The following is an 18,858-nucleotide window of genomic DNA, read 5'->3' on the forward strand; positions in this document are numbered from 1 at the left end:
CAGTAAAAAAATTGTACTAAAGTATACCATATAATATATTCACTGTATATATCTACTCATGTGGAGTCCAACAAAATTGGATTTTCTATTTTATGATTTTTTTGTGATTTACTATGATTTTTCAAAGATTCAACTGAATTTTTTTTAAAAAGAAAAAGACAAAACTACGGTTACTGTAGCAAACAGTCTTCAAAACCGCTCGAGGGAGGTAAAATGGACGGTTTGAAAAGTTGAGGGAGGTGAAATACCCGGTTTTATAGTTGTAGGAGGAAAACCAAACTTTGGTGATAGTTGGAGGAGGTAAAATAGACTTTTGCCAAACGGCCCTGACGAGACAGATTTAACGGGCCCCTCTTATTTGGGCCTAAAAGCCCAGTGGCCGCGGGCCTCGTCCATTCTGACGTTTATACCCCTCGGCCGCTCTCCCCTGCTCCCCGAGCCAAACCCTACCCCGCGGCGGCGGCTATTATAAAAGCCTCACCCGACCCGGGCGCTAGGGTTCTTCTTCGTTCCTCCCACTCGCCGCCGCCGCCGCCTCCCGAGCCTCAGGCGCTCCAGCTCCCGGACCTCGCCCCCCACCCCCCCCCCCCCGCCCCCGCCCACCATGGTAAGCGGGAAGCCCCGAGGCTCAATCCGCCGCCGCCGCTCGTCCGCTTCCGTGTTCTGTTTGCCCGTGTTAATCTCGCGTTTGTTCCCTTCTCCCGCAGATCATCCCCAAGAAGAACCGCAATGAGATCTGCAAGTACCTCTTCAAAGGTAAGAAATTCGTTGCCCCCCTCGTACTCGCAGTACGGATTTGCAGCATGTGTCTGTGATTTGTCTTGTTCCGGGAAGAGAGGGATATGTTAATCTTACTAGAGAACCGCTAGTCTTTAGCGGTATGGTATTTATACGATTTATTGACTAAATGTACATAAACTTGTGATCTTAGGAATAGGGTTTATTAGCTCAACAGATTTTTTTTTTGAAAAAGGCAACAGAGCATTTTTAGGACCCGACTTGTCATTTCGAGTCCAGAGACCTCTCAAGCAAATACATGCTCTTGTTTTTAGAAATTCAGAGATTCAGAGAAATGGAGGATCTTGGTGTCAATTTAGTCACTGGAGCTTTTGCTCACTTGATGTATGTGCTGCTGCAGAGGGCGTGCTGTACGCCAAGAAGGACTACAACCTGGCGAAGCACCCGCAGATCGACGTGCCCAACCTGCAGGTGATCAAGCTCATGCAGAGCTTCAAGTCCAAGGAGTACGTCAGGGAGACCTTCTCCTGGCAGTACTACTACTGGTACCTCACCAACGATGGCATTGAGCACCTCCGCAACTACCTCAACCTGCCATCTGAGATCGTGCCTGCCACGCTCAAGAAGTCTGCCAGGCCGCCTGGCCGCCCGTTTGGCTCTGGTCCTCCTGGTGACCGCCCAAGGTAGTCTTTTTTTTTTCCGAGGCTCTGTTATATACATGTTAAATTATGCACCCTAAAGTCATGTGATATGATTCTACGTGTTTGCTGCACACATCTCGTAATGATTTCAGTGGAGAAGTATAACCACATCTTACCTAGTGCTGTCTGTTTTCAACTTTTTATAGGATCATATAAATTTAATCATCTATTAGGAATTATGTTATGGTACACTTAAATCTACTAGGACTTCGCCACTCGCTGAAATGTTGTGTGAATTAGACATGCGTGCCATTTGTTCATTTTTGTTGTTGCAGCAGTATACATGCATATTTAAGAACCGTGGATTTGTGTTACTTATTTGTACTGTGTTATAATTTGTTTATTGAAACAGTTCTCAGGTGTGGGGCATTGTTATAGTGCTTTAAGGATATCTGAGGAGTAGATTAAGCTAATTTTATGGCAACTAGGAAGATAGCATCTACAAAATGCTGAGTTATCCTGTCGCCAACTTTACAAATTGAATGAAGCAATTTAATTTTTTCCTCTATGCTTGTAATCTTTGTAGGGGCCCACCTCGCTTTGAAGGGGACAGGCCAAGGTTTGGTGACAGGGAAGGGTACCGTGGTGCTCCTCGTGGTGCTCCTGGTGACTTTGGTGGTGAGAAGGGTGGAGCTCCTGCTGAGTTCCAGCCATCTTTCAGGGTAATCGCTTGCATCCTTCTAGTGCTTCATTATTATTCATCGGCTTTCAACATAATGACTTGAAAATCTGCTTGATTATGCCTGCCACATACGACTTGCAGTTACCATGTGGCGGGTATTAGTTCCATTTTAAACCGTATTTAGTCAAAAAGAGCTACTGGCATGGTTCAAATGTAGAGATTAAGTTTTTTTTTCAGTTTTATATGCTTAGGATTTGAATTAGGTCATGATTGCCAGATAATTTACACAAACAGAAAGCTGAGGCGTAATGGACACTTCGAATGGTCTTGGCTGCACCTGTTCTCCTCCATTGGCCCCTGGAATTGTGTAATTTTCAGACAAATTAGCAATGTCAAACATGATGTCATGAATTTCCATGTTGGCGCGTGTGTCAGTTTAAGAGTTAATTTTGTTAGTTTTTCTTTCCTTGTACGTTCTGTATATTATTCTAGTTTTTGTTAGCATGGTGAATGTATTGGATTAGGCAGCAAACTATCGTGCACCATACTTGTATAATTGCTGATGTTTGTTTCCACCCCTCAATTTCTGCAGAGTTCTGGTAGCAGACCTGGCTTCGGCCGTGGTGGTGGCAGCGGCTTTGGCGCTGGCCCGACCTCTTCTTCCATGGAGTGAAGTTGCCCCTAGTTTGGACATGGTGTTTTCCTTCGCATGAGGCGTTTAATTTTGAAGGACAGTTATGTACTAGTATTGTTATCCGGATCGGCAGAGTGCTGACATATGCAGAAAATTGTGCTATCTTGATACCGCGGTTCCAGTATATTGTGCAAACGGATTCATGTCGTTACTTGTTCGAAAGCAATCATTCTGTTTTGCTTGTTTGTGATTTTCCCGTTTTTTTGCTGCCGACCGTCTGTAATCTACTTCGGCAGAATTGTGTGTGTGCAGCTAAAGCTGGAAGGATGATTTGCTGCTAGATTGATCAGTATCTGGTACATTTGATTTTTTGCTGGGGACCTGAGTTGATACAAAGAGCATCATTTATGTGGCGCTTGGTTTGTTTCTGCAGGGTTAGCTTGCTTTAGTCAGATTCACAGGACCTGTGCTAATGTTATCTTAGGTGTGCAAAATGTTGCCTCGCGACTAATACGAAAGCATGTGCATCACAATTTCTGTTGAATTTGCAAACGTACTGTTTGTTTATACCATTTTCCTATTTTTAGAAGGGGAATTTGCAAACGTACTGTTTGTTTATACCATTTCCTATTTTTAAAAGGGGAATTTGCAAACGTCGTCCGCGCCACCATGGCCTCCATTGCAGGACCTCACTGTTTTGAAATCACAAGGCTCTTGCCAAACTCATTTGTCACATTTCTCGTGTTTGGCTTTGTATGCAACCGCATCATACATAGGCTCGTAGCACCAAAGTATCTGTATCTGTACAGCAAAACGTGGAGAGAATTCACAGGCGCAGGAGAACAGCGAGGACTGCCGGCAGCAGGACGAGCCGCTGCCACTGCAGCGCCGGCGGCGGCCGCCACGCCGCGGCGTCGGACGAGGCGTTGAAGATGCCCTTGGGCGTCCTGCCGTGATGGGGTGTGCACGTGCCGTTGGCCTGCACAGCAGAAAGAAGAACAGTTTCACCATCTCAGTGCGAAATTCAGCTGTCTGCTGCTGCTGCTACGAATTTGTGCGTGACGAACTCATCAGAAATTCAGAATCCGCTTTCGAAATCGAATCAGTTTTGTGCAGCGAGGAGGCCTTACGTTGCAAGCCGAGATGCTCCCGCAGCCGCAGATCAGGCCGCCGTTGGCCTTGTCCGTGGCCGCCGCCGCGCCGCCGCGGTCGCTCCTCTGCATCACCGACGACGAGTTAGCACGCACCAGAGATTCAGAAGCACACCGGTGCAAGAGCACCGTCGTCAATAAGCTGACCCTGTAGAAGTCGACGGCGATGTAGTTGGCCCAGCGGTTCCCGGACTTGGCGTGGCAGGCGGCGAGCGCGTCCATGAGCGGCGCCGAGTTGTCCTTGCACGCCTCGGGGAAGGCCGGGAGGTCCCTGAAGTAGTTGACGAGCACCAGCGACCTCGAGAGGTCGTCCATGGCGGCCGACTCGGCGCGGTTGCGGCACGTCCCCTTCACCATCCCCTTGGTCCCGTCTGCAAGTCGAAGAAAAAGAAAACCATGAATCTTTTTCTCGCATTGCAAGTCGATGCAAGCAAAATGCCATTGGCGTCAGCTTGGTGGCCGTCGCGACGTACGTACACTGGTTCTCGACGACGTAGCGCCACTCGTAGGCGATGCCCTCGGCGGCCTCCTTGGCGGCCTTGGAGGTGAAGACGAGGAGGCGGTGGCCGTCGCGGACCATGTCGCTGAGCAGCGGCCAGTCGCCGCCGGCCTTGGGCATGCGCCAGACGGGGAGCAGGTAGCGGGCGAGCCCCGAGGCGTTGAGCACCCGGGTGAGGCCCATGGGCGACTCCACGTAGTCCTCCACGAAGATGGTCACCACCTCGGCGCGGTTCCGGGACAGGAAGCGCTCCACCTCCCGGAGCACGTTCACCGCCGGTTGCTGCCGGAGCCAGGGGAGGAACCGATCAGATTGATCACTGTTCAGAGCTGGCCTACCTGGGAGGGAGGGAGGAAAGAGGAGGGGCTTACGAATGCGGTGAAGTTCTGGCAGATGCCGCCGTAGGAGTGGCAGAGCCAGATGTCGTTGCGGAAGTCGTACATGTCCAGCATCAGCCCCCTCACGCCGCGCTGCACGACAAAGAAACAAGGGAAAATTCGATTTATGCCACCACAACTCCGTGAAATTGGGTGTCATGTTGAAAATCATGCCACTCAATGACATGATTTTCAACATGAGATCCAATTTCCAAAAATTGGAGTGGCATGGATCCAACTGACCCAAGAAACAAAGCCGGCCGAGTTTCACGGCGAGAGCGCAGCCAGCGGGTCAGCAAAATGGCTGTCGTCTTAGTCTGAAGGAACAAGATCTTTGCCCCCTGTCCCTTCCGTTGTGGCGCAGTAATAAGTTTGTCACCATTTACTACTTAAACCAGAAAAACAGTGTTCACGATCGATCAGAGGCGAAATAGCACCTCTTACTTATCCGTCTTTTTTCTTTTTCTTTTAGAAAAAAGAAAAGACTCTGACTCGTTGTTCAGAACTACACAAGACTAGTACGGTTGGAACTCGGAAATGCCATCACGGGAATCGTGGGGAATGATCGAAATATTGACCATTAGCTAGCTGTTTAGCAATTCACGCTCATGTCACAAGTTGGTTGAGGTGAGATGGCACCGGGAATTGACGCGCCAACCATGTTGCTCGCGGATAGCAGACCACACAGGAATGCAGGGCAAAGGCAACCACGAGAGGGACAGGGACAGGGCCACAGGGGCAGGCAATTTGGTCGTGCCGTGCGCGCGCGGCTCGACCAAATTGCCGCGACCACGCTTCAAGCAAGTACGGACTCTGGCTCGACCTCCGCCGCTCTAGTACTCTGCCCACGCAGACCCGCGCGCGTGCGGCGGCGCCGCCTGGAGCGCGCGCACGCGTCGGCGCGCGGGTAGCGCCCCCGCGCCACGCGTTGGCGGCGCGCCCGGCGGCCCTCGCGCCCATACCAACCAGCTGGACAGAAAAGCCTCGTCGCGTGTCCGCGTCCAATCAAGACGTGACCGCGTGAGAGCAACAGCGCGAGGAGCTGGCTGGTGTTGGCTTGTTGCTCCAAGATTCGCGCCGGCGGCCGCGGCGGCTAGGCGAGGCGTGGCCGGCGCCGTGGCGGGAGGAGAAGGCCGGGAAGAGGGGGCCGGAGAGGGGCACTCACGTTGAGCTGCTCGGTGACGGTGTCCTGCTGGCTCCACGGCGTGGCGATGGCGACGCCCGTCTGCGACCGCTGCCCGAGCCGCGCGAACGAGTTGTGCGTCGTCAGCCACGCGTACCGGTTGAACGGCAGGTCCCGCGCCTAGGATAGGAGACGATCGATCAAGCACACGGGACGGGCGCTGAAGAAGAATCATGGCGGCGGCGGCCGGAGCATGCGAGCGAGCGAGCGAACGGGAGGAGAGAGAGAGCTCGTAATTACTCGTAGTTACCTTGGTCTGCGGGCCGACGGGGACGACGCGGGTGCAGCGCGGCCGCACGTTGCCGTTGGCCACGCACGTCTCGCAGTGCAGGCCGGCGGCGCAGTTCCGGTCCAGGGCGCACGTCTGCCCAACCTTCCGCGCCGACACCACCACCACGGCGGCGGGGGAGGAGCACAGCGCCAGGAGGACGCCCACGGCGGCGATGCGGACGAGCGCCGCCGCCCTGTCCCCGGCCATCTCCGGCGAGGTGCCCGGCGCTCCGTTCCTCGTCCGGAACACGGCGGCCGGCGGCCAAACGAGGGCGGAAGGGGCGTCGGGTCGGCGGTTGTGTGGCTTCGCCTCGCTCTCGCTTGCGCTCGCGTCTACGAGTGGCGGTTGTGTGGCTTGCAAGGCCGGACTTGCCAGTGGCGTCGTCGGCGCGCGTGCTGTTTTGTTTCTCGGACGCTTTAACTTGGCCTTTCCGTTCCGCCGGCGCGCGCGCATCTTGGCCGTTGGCAAACGGCGCCCCATCCGCCGCGGGTCCCGGCCGTCATGTCACGGGCGGAGCAGGGGGGGGGGGGGGGGGGGGGGCGGTGGGCGCGGACGCGGCGGCGGCGTCCCGTCGAGGTGGCCGTTGCGGTGGTCCGGTGCGGCTGCCGCCGCGGGGGGCAACCGCCAGGTGACCTGGCGGGGGCAGCAAACAGAACCGACCCAACCGCAGCCCATTACTAATTGCGGATTCCGCCACTCATGAGCAGGGTTTACAATAGCGGTGGGAACCGGTCCGGTTTGAGCCGATACCAAACCGGACCAAATTCAAAATTTAAATTTGAATTCAAAAAAATAAAAAAATTTCAAAAAATACTTCAAGGTGCGACGAATCTAATGATGTCAAATTTTCTCAAAAATTCGTTCGTTTAACATACTTTTCGGGCATTTAAAGTTAAACCAAAAAAGAAAAGGAAAAAAATCAGACGGCCCATTAAGGCCCACTTGGTAAACCGGTCAAACCAGCCGGTAAACCAGTCAAACCGGTTACACATGCGATTTTGAATTTGGATTTGAATTCAAACCGGCCGGTATACCGGGTATGCCCTCACAGACCAACACCAGTTTTTTCTGCATACTTTTTCCTCACTTGTGCGCACCAGGGAATAAGTTCCCGGTCGGTCACCCATCCCCAAATTGCTCCGGGCCAAACACGTTTAACCTTGGAGTTCTTTGGAGACCGGCTTCCGGAAAAAAAGTTGCAACTTGTTGACATGAGTATTCTATCAATCCTATTAAGTCCTGGACTGGGATGTCACAGGTACGAACCGGTTGAACTGAGTTTTTTGAATTCAAATTTGAATTCGACCGGTACCGACCGGTTTCTGGCCGAACCGGACCGGTATACCGGTACCGGACCCGGCAATTTGGCCGGTCCGGTCGGTAAATTAAACTCATGAGTGGCCAGGCCATGCCTCTGTGTGTACTACTGGTACAATTTGGTTGTGCTCGAGGAATTGGATTTCGGTACTCATCCGGCTTCGTCACATGGGAGGTTAAGATAGCCAACTAATAAATGGCACGTTGTTTTATTTTTTTGCGAATAAAGAGGGGGGAAAGCTATCACTCACTTGAGTGATTTAAGGCATCTCCTTACTCGATTTTCTCTTTCACCAAATCCTCTCTTTCTTCTCCAACTCCAGAGAGGTTAGGGGTTAGGGTTCGGGTTAGAGTTTGGGGTTGCGGGTTTGAGGCAATAACAGGTCTGTGATGCCCTTAGATGTTCTGGGCCGCACGCGCGCTACACTGATGTATTCAACGAGTATATAGCCTTGGCCGACAGGCCCGGGTAATCTTGGGAAATTTCATCGTGATGGGGATAGTTCATTGCAATTGTTGGTCTTCAACGAGGAATGCCTAGTAAGTGCGAGTCATCAGCTCGCGTTCTGCTAGCCGGCCTTAGAAGGAGGGCCGGGCGGTGGAGGACGGCGGTTGGGCCAGTGCCGAGGCGGGGGCGACGGCAGCGCGAGGCGGCCCAAGATTCTTGAAATATCTTATAATTTGGAACGGAGCGAGTAGTACTATACTGTACCCTGTATCAAATAATATTCAGACCTTATTTAGATGCGTAAACTTTTAGATGTAAAGTACTGTAGCACTTTCATTTGTATTTGGTAATTATTATCCCGTCATGGGTTAATTAGACTCAAAAGATTCGTCTTGTAAATTATAGACAAACTGTGTAATTAGTTATTTTATTTAGCTATATTTACTACTTCATGTATACATTGAAATATTCGATGTGATGAGAAATCTTATAAAATTTTAGAATTTTGAAGACAGACAGAGCCTACCTGACTCCAATCCCCAAACCCGACCCCCCGCGTCCGGTTTTCTCTCATCGCGGGTTCCTCCGAACGGTGTTTTTTTTGTTTTAATTCGAACCGTGCCATTACAATTCTTCAAGTTCAGAGAACTACCATTACTATTCGTCTATTTCGAACCATGCCATTACTATTTAATCTCTACCCGGCTCGTGCCATTTTGTACGCTTGACGCGGCTTTGGGCCCACATGCAGACCGTACGCGATGTATTCTACTGCTTTGGCGGCTCAAGCCGAGCCGAGCCGAACCAGCGGAGCCGTTCCCCAAATGATAAGGCCATGGTTGGCTCAGCTGAGCCGGTCAGTCCTTGTAAGGATCGATGGACCAAGAGGGGGGGGCTGAATTGGGCCTTTTTCAAAATTCTAAAGCAATAAAACAACCTTAACCTATGCAAGGCTAGTAAGGCTCAATTCACCAACCGGCTAAACAAAGCAAACTACACAAGCTAACAAAGATATGAAACTAAGCAAGGTAGAGCTAAGCTATGATCTCTAGGGTCAAGCACATGAAAGAAAGCATGAAAGTAAGTGCTTGAAATGAAAGAGAGTGCAAGAGACAACCGGATTTTTCCCGTGGTGTCGATGTGTTGGCACACACCCCTAATCCACGTTGTGACACTCACTAAGAGTCTTGTCACCTCCCATGTCACCGAGACTTGGGCGCTCACTAAGAGTCTCCGTTCACCATCCCGGCGTGGTGGAGCTCAAGCCACGTACAATCTTCTTCTCCGGGCTCCCACAATCCTTGGCAAGCTCCGCGAGAAACACTTCGATCACCAAGATCGTCTAGGTGCTGCCAAACACCAAGAGTAACAAGTTCCTAAGCCTTCACTTGACCTACACTCAGTTGGCCCTAGCTCAAGCACACTTGCTACACTTGCAATGGATGAGTTCTTCAAGGTTGAAACACAAACTAAGCACTAGATCTTCTCTCTTTTGCTCAAAGCTCTATCTCTTCTTCTCAAGGGTGGCCTTAGGTTTTCAAGGTGTCAAAGGCAACTGAAATGAACCAGGGGGTACCCTTATATAGAGTGGAGGAGGTCACATAGCCGTTGGAGGTTTTCTGCAGAAAAACCGTGACCACCGGAAGAACCGACGGTATAGAAAATATGGGCATCGGTTCAACCGGTCTCTCTGTGTCAAAGAAGTAGCCGTTGGAGTTCTGACACAGTATCCACGCTTGCGTCATTGCACCGGTGCATGCTCCGTAGGGGCATCGGTTCAACCGGTGCTGAAGAGGTTCGCTGATCAACTCAAACAAGCGTTCTGGAACAAAGTACATCCAATGCACCGGTGCTTTGTTTCTGAACCATCGGTTCAACCGGTGCTGAAGAGAAGTTGGAGTCCATCAAACATGCTCTCTGGAACAAAGGACTTTTATTGCACCGGTGCTTTGATTTCGGAGCGTCGGTTCAACCGGTGCTGAAGAGAGGTTGAAATCCATCAAAACATGCTCTCTGGAACAAAGGACTTTCACTGCACCGGTGCTTATCTTCTTGACCATCGGTTCAACCGGTGCTTTACTTGATATCTGCCTTCATCCAGAGAAGATGGACCGACATGGCATCGGTCCTTCCGCCATGCATCGGATGCTCCGATGCTTGTGCACCGGTTCAACCGGTGCTGCTGATTTTCTTTGTTTTCAGCTGTTTTGACTTGGATTCGAATGTGACTTTGATTGTTTCTTCTTCCAAGAGTTGTGTTGACTTCTATTGACCATCTTTTGCTGTTTTTGAGTGAGTGTGTAATATGTCTAGGGCCAACTCAAGTTTGATCAAGCTACTAACTCATGAACCCCTCTTAATAGTGCGATCACTACAAAACTATAAAACCTATACTAACCTAAGTGTCCTTCTCAACCTTGTGACACTTAGGACTAGAAAGATCCTTAGCCTTGACAAATATAAGTTAAAAGCCGAGATCGCCTTTTTGAATGACCGAAATTGAGGGGCCTCTTTTGACATACGACCAAATGAGCGATAATGATCTATTAAGCTGCACAAACTCATTAGTCACAATAATGGTTGTCATTAATCACCGAAACATACCTTGAGTGCCTAGATGCTTACAATCTCCCCCTTTTTGGTGATTGATGACAACACAAACATAAATAACGAGAGAGCGAGAAAGATAAAGCAGGAAAAACACGAGCAAACCAAAAGCAGGACCAAAGAGCTCAACGGCTCAAACGAAATCCATAGATATGTCTCAAAGAGCGGCATACTCAAGCGACAAATGTACATATCCATGAATTAACACCAAATGTGATACAAAGAATCAAAGTCCTGATAACTACGAGCTCTCTCTCTAGCTCTACCCTCCCCCTAACTCTCTACCCTCCCCCTAACACCTCTCCCCCTTTGGCAACAAAGCACCAAAAAGGAAGGCGATCTAATCCTGAGCAGGAGAAGGCGGGGTCTTCCGGCTGGGTCCGGTGGAGAACTGAGCGGCGGAGTCGTCGGCGTCGTCGTCTGTCCAGTCGTCGTCGACCGAAGAAGACTTCTGCTCGACCGGAGTCGTCGGAGCAGCAGAAGTAGCTGGAGTAGCGGTAGGAGCTGGCGCGGCGACGATCGTGGAGTCCGTCGGAGGAGCAGACGTGACGGGAGTCAGGTCTGGCTGAGTGGGGCGCACGACGGACGGACGGAGCACCTCGGGCTGAGAAGGAGAGTCGAACGTGAGTGACTGAGCCGAGGGGTGCTGGAGCTGGTGTAGGATCTGCTGCTGTCTATGAAACTCTGCACGCTGCTCGGCTGTCCAGACACTAGGCTGTGGAGCAGGAGCCGGGGCAGCAGTAGGAACAGGACTGGCAAACAACCCGGTCGGTAGAAGTGGTGACACCGGGAAAGATGACAAGGGTGTCTGCATGAAACCGCCAGCAGGTGGAGGAGGAGCAGTGGGGTCGAACTGGAGCTGCTGGGGTGTAGGGAGCTGAGGCTCAGGCAGTCCAGTGTGTCGGTACAGCTGACCGAAGCATCCCGAGAAGAAGGTAAACATCTGCTGCTGGATCTGGGACTGCTGCTGAAGCTGTAACCTCATGGCCTCCTGCTGCTGCCGAATCCCCTCAAGCACTAGAGTCTGGGCCTCCTGCTGGCGAGCCTGCTCGGCCTGCATGCTCAGCTGAGCTGCTGCAAATCTGTCCTGCTGATCTGAGAGACGAGTAAGAATAGCAGCGAGTGCATCGGGCTGAGTGACCTGAGCGGTGGAGACTGGAGGAGCGGGGGCTCGTGCTGCACCAGAAGATCCTGCCTCATCATCATGAGCTCCTCGAGGGACGGTAACAGTGGGAATGAAGTCCTCGTCATCCTCCGAGTCCTCTGAGTCAGTGATCAGGTAGTGTGGGAGCTGGGCCTCTGCAGCTGCTAGTGAAGCGTCCTCGGCTGCTGTCGGATCATCTGCAACTCTGCCCTCAGCCAAGAAACGCTCATCCAGAACCCTCTGTGCTCGGCGCTGGCCTCTCGAGCCACGACGACCGTCTCGAGGAGTAGCTGGTGAGTAAAAACTGAAATGTGTCCTCGAGTGCTCCAGCTCATCCATATGCTCATTCTGACTTAGCTGAGCCAGAATCCAACAGATCCAGTGAGCAAACGGATGCCGACGGTGAACTGTCATGCCATCCAGAATCACATCCTCTAGCTCGCAGATAAAGAAGTCGACTAGGTCAAAGTCACGACCTGTCATGATATAAAGTAGAAGCCACTGCTGCAGAGCTGTAATCCCCTCATTGTATCCAATCCGAAATAACAGACTCTTCCTCAAAGCTAGATGGATAGAGTGTGCCATGGGAGTCAGCCTGTCCGGAGTCCTCGGTGTGCCAGGCAGGAAGGGCTGCTGGAAAAGAACACTGATCTCCTCATCAGATGGTACGTGAGACTCGTGAGGACGTCGAGGAGGTACCGTGCTGCCATAAGCCTGATAGTGTATGAAGTGTGGCTCCTCGGCAATCTGAACTCCAAGATAGGTAGCCAGTCGTGCTCGGGTCAAGCGATAGTGCCTTTCCTGGAACATGAAGTCTATAAACTGCCGGTCCTCCTCAATAAACAGAGTGGCGTAGAAGACTCGAACCCACTCTCGAATATACCTGGACCTCTCACTGAGTAGAGCAGGCAATCCAACATATCTCTCAAAGAGAGGAAGCACTGGAGTCCCACCTGCTGCTACACGCATAGCTACCCAGTGGAGCATCTTGTGCTCACTAATCTTGATGTCCAACTGGCAGTAGGTGTGGTAAAAAGACTCCTGAAGCAGAGTGTAAAAATGACGATCAACTCCGACATCCCTCTGCTCGGGAAACCACTGCTCCGGGGTCACATAACGCAGTCTCTTGACCCTAGGTCCTGGAATACCCCTGAGATCGAACAACTCAACCTCGGGCAGCTCCTCACCACTGTCCTGACCACCTGTCTGAGTCTGACTGTCGGTGTGCTGCTGCGGTGCATGACCTGCTCCCCTCTGAGTGCCACCACCTCGAGTCCGTGGACGTGAACGGGACTCAGGTGTGGCCTGAGCTGTCTGAGTACGTCCTGAGCGACGTAACTGCTGCTGTGGCTCCCCCTGAGCCTGAGGATCCCTGATCCTGAGTGAGCCCTGCCTGTCAGCTGCGTCTGCCACTGCCTCGGCCTGCTCTCGCTCGCGGTCCTCACGGGTGCGCTTCTTCTTTTTCTGCACAATCATCTTGCTCTTGCCTTTCTTGTCTCCTGCCATCTGTCATAGAAGTAGTATGATGGGATATGAGCCTAAAACAAGAATTCTAGTGGATATCCTCGGAAAGAGCACACTAATAAAGATCTTGAAGTGTTTGAGCAAGAGTGTGATTTGTGCAAGGTAAGTAATATATGTGAGCATGTGTGTAACTGAAGTGAAATAGAGACACAACACATGACGAGGAGGTTAAGATCATACCCTGATAGATCAAATGAGGAAAAACCGACAAAAACGTCACAAGTTGTCTTAGAGACAAACTGTCGAACACCTTGAGTGCAGATGAGCACAAGGTGGGAGGGGCACGGTGAGCTCGGTTCCCTGCGCGTGAGGAGATTCAGAGGAGGATGGAGGTGCACGGCGCGCGGAGAAGGCGTGCTGGCTCTGCAGGCGGCGGCGCTGGACTTGGATGGCGGCGGCCTGGGGTCAGCGGCGCACAGACGTCGCAGGCGCAGAGCAGGGCGGTGCGAGCGTGGCTCGGGCGCGAGGTCTGTGGCGCGGCGGCGAAGCGATGCAGGAGCGGCGCGCGTGCGGCAGCGAAAGGGCGGCGCAGGAGTGGCGGCGGCGTACGGGCGCGGGGTGCAGGGTGGCAGTTTCGCGGGGAGGAAGAGGAACAGGAGTGAGACTGACGCGTGGGCCCGCGGAAGGATTAAGTGAAAACAGAACGGACGGGCCCGCCAACCCTAAGCACCGGAAGGTCCGATGGTGCAGAGAAAAGACCGTCGGTGTAATCACCGGTGTAAGTTTGACCAGATCTGAACGAGATTGAAACGTGGTCAGAAGGGCACCGGAAGATCCGCCACTGAGGCACCGGAACATCCGATGGGCGTCGGTGTATCTGCAGGAGTAAGGTCCAGAGGCTATGCAAGGCCCATTTACTCCACGCAGTAGCACCGGTTGAACCGATGCTGAAGCGTCGGTTCATCCGCCATACATCGGAAGCACCGGTGATCCATCGGAGTAACGGCCGGAGGTTGTTCCAGAGGCGTTGCAGAAACCTAGCCACGAAGACTTAAGCACCGGTTGAACCGATGAGATGAAAAACACGGCGTCGGTTTAACCGGTGGTTAAAGAAATTTTCTGCTGAACTACAAACTCTACTTCTGATCCAAAAACTCAAAGCCAAAGCCATAAACACTCAGTTTTGGATCATTTTCGAGAGACAACCTCACCCCTCAAACACTCAAACTAAATGCTCGCAAGCTTTTATATTAACTTAGGCAAATTAAGAACCAAGCGAGGTTTAAACACAAAAACCAAATGTATGAGCCACTTTGCCTATGAACTTAGAGATTTAAACTTTAAGTTCGATAGGACGTGACTCAATAGGCATGAAAGCACAACATTGATCTTATCACTCTTGTGGAGATGATATATCATATTTAGCATGAATATCTTTCTCGAAGTGTGATTTGCTCCCTTGTGATGCTACTAACGTGATGCAATGCCAATGCAAAGCGTGAAATTAGACATGGATGCATTCTATATGACAAGCACATGCATTGCAAAATTTAAATCTATCTTGTCAAGTTTGAACCCTCGTCAAGCTTCTTCATGATGAACCATTCTTCATGCCATGAGCAAAACCAAGACCACCGGCTCATGCAAGACCCATGTTCATCACTATCTTGACAAGGTTAGACAAGCCCCTAGCACATGTACATATGAAATGCATCTATATGACAAGGCAATTATATGACGTTAGAAGCATCTAGAACGTTAAGCTCACTCCTTAGCCTAACAAAAGTACTCTCGTCTAAAGGTTTTGTGAATATATCCGCCAATTGCTCCTCGGATCTCACACCTTGTAGAGATATATCTCCTTTGGCTTCGTGATCACGCAAGAAGTGATGGCGAATATCAATGTGCTTTGTGCGAGAGTGTTGAACCGGATTTTTGGCAATTTTTACGGCACTTTCATTATCACAAAGGAGCGGGATCCTATCTAGTTTCACACCAAAGTCCAAAAGGGTTTGCTTCATATATAGGATTTGGGCACAACATGCACCGGCCGCTATATATTCCGCTTCCGCGGTGGACAAAGCCACGGAATTTTGCTTCTTACTCGACCAAGAAACTAGAGAACGCCCAAGCAAGTGGCAACCCCCGGAGGTACTCTTGCGATCCACACGGCTTCCGGCAAAATCCGAATCCGAGTATCCCAAGAGATCTAAACTAGCGCCTTTGGGGTACCACAAGCCTATGCTAGGGGTGTGCTTGAGATACCGAAGGATCCTATTCACAGCCGAAAGGTGTGACTCCTTTGGGTTAGCTTGAAAGCGGGCACACAAGCACACACTAAACATTATATCGGGCCTAGATGCGGTAAGGTAAAGCAAAGACCCTATCATTGAATGATAGAGGGATTGATCAACCGGTTTACCGTCCACATCCAAGTCGAGATGCCCATTGGTTGCCATGGGTGTCTTGATTGGCTTGCACTCATCCATCTTGAACTTCTTCAAGATATCTTTAGTATATTTTTCTTGATGGATGAATGTCCCTTCCTTCATTTGTTTGACTTGAAAACCAAGGAAGAAGGTCAATTCGCCAATCATGGACATCTCGAATTCCCTAGACATCATGGTAGCAAACTCATGGCTTAGTAAATCATTAGTTGAGCCAAAGATAATATCGTCAATATAAATTTGACAAATGAAAAGATCCCCGTTGACGTCTTTTGTGAATAACGTGGTGTCCACCCTCCCGATCTTGAAGCCTTGCATGATTAGGAAGTCACGAAGCCTCTCATACCAAGCCCTTGGAGCTTGTTTTAGCCCATAGAGTGCCTTGTGCAACCTATAAACATGGTTAGGATTCCTCGGATCTTCAAACCCGGGAGGTTGCTCAACATAAACAAGTTCGTTAATAACGCCATTTAAGAATGCACTTTTCACATCCATTTGATACAACTTAATGTTATGATGTGAAGAGTAAGCAAGAAGGATACGGATAGCTTCAAGTCTTGCGACTGGAGCAAAGGTTTCACCAAAATCCAAACCTTCGACTTGAGAAAACCCTTTTGCCACAAGTCTTGCTTTGTTGCGTATCACCACCCCATGTTCATCTTGCTTGTTTCGAAAGACCCACTTGGTGCCGATGATGTTCTTGTCTTTTGGAGGAGCTTCGAGGACCCAAACTTCATTGCGGGTGAAGTTGTTCAATTCTTCTTGCATGGCCATCACCCAATCCGAGTCCTCAAGCGCTTCCTCTATGCTAGTGGGTTCAATACAAGAAACAAACGAGTGATGTTCACAAAATGAAGCATGCTTAGAGCGAGTTCTTACTCCCTTGGAAGGACTACCAATGATTTGACCAATTGGATGATCCTTGGAGATGCGACCATGCTTCACTAGCGGTATTTGCATGGATGGTTGTTGGGGTGGATCTTGTGTGACTTGTACTTGTTGTGGAACACTTTGCTCTTCTTGTTCTTGGACTTGGGGTGTTGGTGTTGGCACATCTTCTTGAGGTAGTGGATCATCTTTTTCTTGATCTTTATCCACTTGGGGTGCCTTGGAGGTGCTTGGTGTAGATGAGGAAGGTCCTCCCCCTTGATCATTGCCTTTATGCACCTCTTCCGGCTTGATATCCCCAATGGACATATTCTTCAAAGCTTCATCAATCTCTTCATCACCTACATTTTCATAGCCAACAACCTCCTCTTGGGAGCCATTAGATTCATCAAACTCTACATCACATGTTTCTTCAACTAACCCGGAGGTTTGATTGAATACTCTATATGCTTTGGAGTTTGATGCATAACCAAGAAAGAAACCTTCATCACATCTACTTTCAAACTTACCGAGCCTTTTCTTCTTATAGATGAAGCATTTGCAACCAAAGACTCGAAAGTAGGATATATTTGGTTTCTTCCCGGTGATGAGCTCATATGGAGTTTTCTTGAGGAGTCGGTGGGGATACACTCGGTTGGATGCATGACACGCCGTGTTGATTGCTTCCGCCCAAAACTTCTCGGACGTGCCATAATCATCCAACATTGCTCTTGCTAGGGTGATGAGTGTCTTGTTCTTTCTTTCCACCACTCCATTTTGTTGAGGTGTGTAGGTGGCGGAAAACTCATGCTTGATGCCCTCTTCATCGCACCATTCTTCAATCTTCATATTTTTAAACTTGGTGCCGTTGTCACTACGGATCTTCACAATTGGGGAGTTGTACTCCCTTTGAGCTCTTCTTGCAAAAGTCTTGAAGATTTCCGGAGTTTCACCCTTATCGCCTAGAAACATAACCCAAGTTAAACGTGAAAAATCATCAACAATTACTAGGCAATAGAGGTTACCACCAATGCTCTTGTATGTAGTTGGACCAAAGATGTAACACCCCAGTGTTAGTTTTGGCATTAATATCGTGTTTAATCGCTAATCAGGGTTAATCACCGTCATTAGCGTTAACCGAGTCCGCGCGTTAAACATCGGTTTAGCCGAGTTCGAGCGCGTTTTTCTCCGTGATCCGAGCTTCAAATCAAGTTGCGCCCAAAAGCAAAGTTGTAGATTTTCTCGTCCTCTACAACTTCTATTTTGGCCAAATTTCATGTTTCAATGTAAAATTTGGAGTTTTGGGTGGTCAAACTTTGATCAAAATCATTTCAAACGAGTTTCACTCGGTTACTGTGTTCTCCAGTGAAGTCGTACGCGCGCCCATACCGCGACCCCCGCGTCATCGCCGGCGACGCCACGCGTCGGCCGTCGGCGAACCTCGCCCTCCGTGCTCGCGCGCCCGTCCTTATCCCCACGGAGCCGTGTCCGTTTTCCTCTACCCTTCTCCTTCCTCGAGCTCGCAACGAGTGGAAGACGAGTCTGAGCAGCCCGCTGTGGAGCATCCCTGCTCCGGTCACCCCTCGTCGTCCTTCGTCGATTTCTCGCGCCAAAGCTTCCCTAGCCTCGCCCCGAAGCTCCTCCATCCCTTCCCGAGCTCGGACGAACCCTACGCCGGCCGAATCGAGCCCGCGACCACCGGCCACCATTGTTGCCCTCACCGAAGCTCCGCCCCTTCCGTCGAGCTCCCCTCTCCGGCTCTCCTCCGCTCCAATCGAGTCGTCGGTGAGCATCCTTGCGCTGTCCTCTTCCTTTCCAACCCCATCCCCGCTCGAATCCCACACCGCCAGAGCCGGAGCACCGCCGCGCCGCCGCGGATGGCCTGCTGCGCCGCCGGCGCACGGCACTGGCCGCCCCTGTGCGAGGCCATGGGCCGTTGCCGCGCGCCCCGAGGTCGCCGAGCACCCCTCGCCGTCGCGCCGCCTCTTCCCGCGGTCCTCCTGCCCCGCCACCGCCGGAACGGCGCCGCCGCCGCGCGCCGCCACGGGCTGCCGCCGTCCTGCCGCCGCCGCCGCTTGGCTCCGCCCTGGCTGCCCCCGCGCGCACCCCTGCTCGGCTGCGGGCCTGCGGGTCCCTGCGCGCGCGAGCCCGCTAGCGCTAACCCGCCGGCCGGCCGGCCCTTGGCCGCCGCGCTCGCGCGGGCGCGCCGCCGCGCGTGGCCGGGGGCAGAGCAGGGGAGCCGCCCCCTCTCTCTCTGTCCCTGTCAAGTGGGCCCCGGTGGTCAGGAGCTTTAGGGTGATGTTTTTTTCTTTTGTTAATTTCGGCTGAAAGTTTGATAATTGCTAGAAAAATGCAGAAAAAAAAATCCTAAAAATGCAAACTAAGTTT

The 18,858-nt window shown here is 51.3% G+C and overlaps 2 protein-coding genes across 2 annotated transcripts; one reads left to right on the forward strand and one right to left on the reverse strand.

The window, feature by feature from the left end:
• Positions 1-475: 475 nt before the first annotated feature.
• Positions 476-3,054, forward strand: LOC120640990 (40S ribosomal protein S10-1). Its single transcript, XM_039916932.1, has 5 exons — positions 476-607; positions 708-756; positions 1,139-1,421; positions 1,966-2,101; positions 2,654-3,054. The coding sequence occupies exons 1-5, from the start codon at positions 605-607 to the stop codon at positions 2,732-2,734; spliced, it is 552 nt and encodes a 183-aa protein (XP_039772866.1). The 5' UTR covers positions 476-604; the 3' UTR covers positions 2,735-3,054.
• A 334-nt stretch (positions 3,055-3,388) lies between these two features.
• LOC120640989 (PI-PLC X domain-containing protein At5g67130-like) lies at positions 3,389-6,668 on the reverse strand. Its single transcript, XM_039916931.1, has 7 exons — positions 6,156-6,668; positions 5,888-6,025; positions 4,717-4,815; positions 4,324-4,627; positions 3,994-4,217; positions 3,826-3,912; positions 3,389-3,674 (listed from the first exon to the last, which is right to left on the reverse strand). The coding sequence occupies exons 1-7, from the start codon at positions 6,654-6,656 to the stop codon at positions 3,522-3,524; spliced, it is 1,506 nt and encodes a 501-aa protein (XP_039772865.1). The 5' UTR covers positions 6,657-6,668; the 3' UTR covers positions 3,389-3,521.
• Between the last annotated feature and the right edge of the window lie 12,190 nt (positions 6,669-18,858).

Source organism: Panicum virgatum, chromosome 7K (genome assembly GCF_016808335.1).
Source record: "Panicum virgatum strain AP13 chromosome 7K, P.virgatum_v5, whole genome shotgun sequence".
Lineage (NCBI taxonomy): Eukaryota > Viridiplantae > Streptophyta > Magnoliopsida > Poales > Poaceae > Panicum > Panicum virgatum.

Bases quoted from the DNA above. Each gene is read 5' to 3' on its own strand.
- LOC120640990 (XM_039916932.1), top strand. The intron at 1,422-1,965 runs GTAGTCTTTTTT...TAATCTTTGTAG, and splicing joins CCTCCTGGTGACCGCCCAAG to GGGCCCACCTCGCTTTGAAG. The intron at 2,102-2,653 runs GTAATCGCTTGC...CAATTTCTGCAG, and splicing joins AGTTCCAGCCATCTTTCAGG to AGTTCTGGTAGCAGACCTGG.
- LOC120640989 (XM_039916931.1), bottom strand. From the start codon at position 6,656: ATGGGGCGCCGTTTGCCAACGGCCAAGATGCGCGCGCGCCGGCGGAAC. The intron at 4,628-4,716 runs GTAAGCCCCTCC...TGGCTCCGGCAG, and splicing joins GCCAGAACTTCACCGCATTC to CAACCGGCGGTGAACGTGCT. The intron at 4,218-4,323 runs GTACGTACGTCG...TTCGACTTGCAG, and splicing joins CTACGTCGTCGAGAACCAGT to ACGGGACCAAGGGGATGGTG.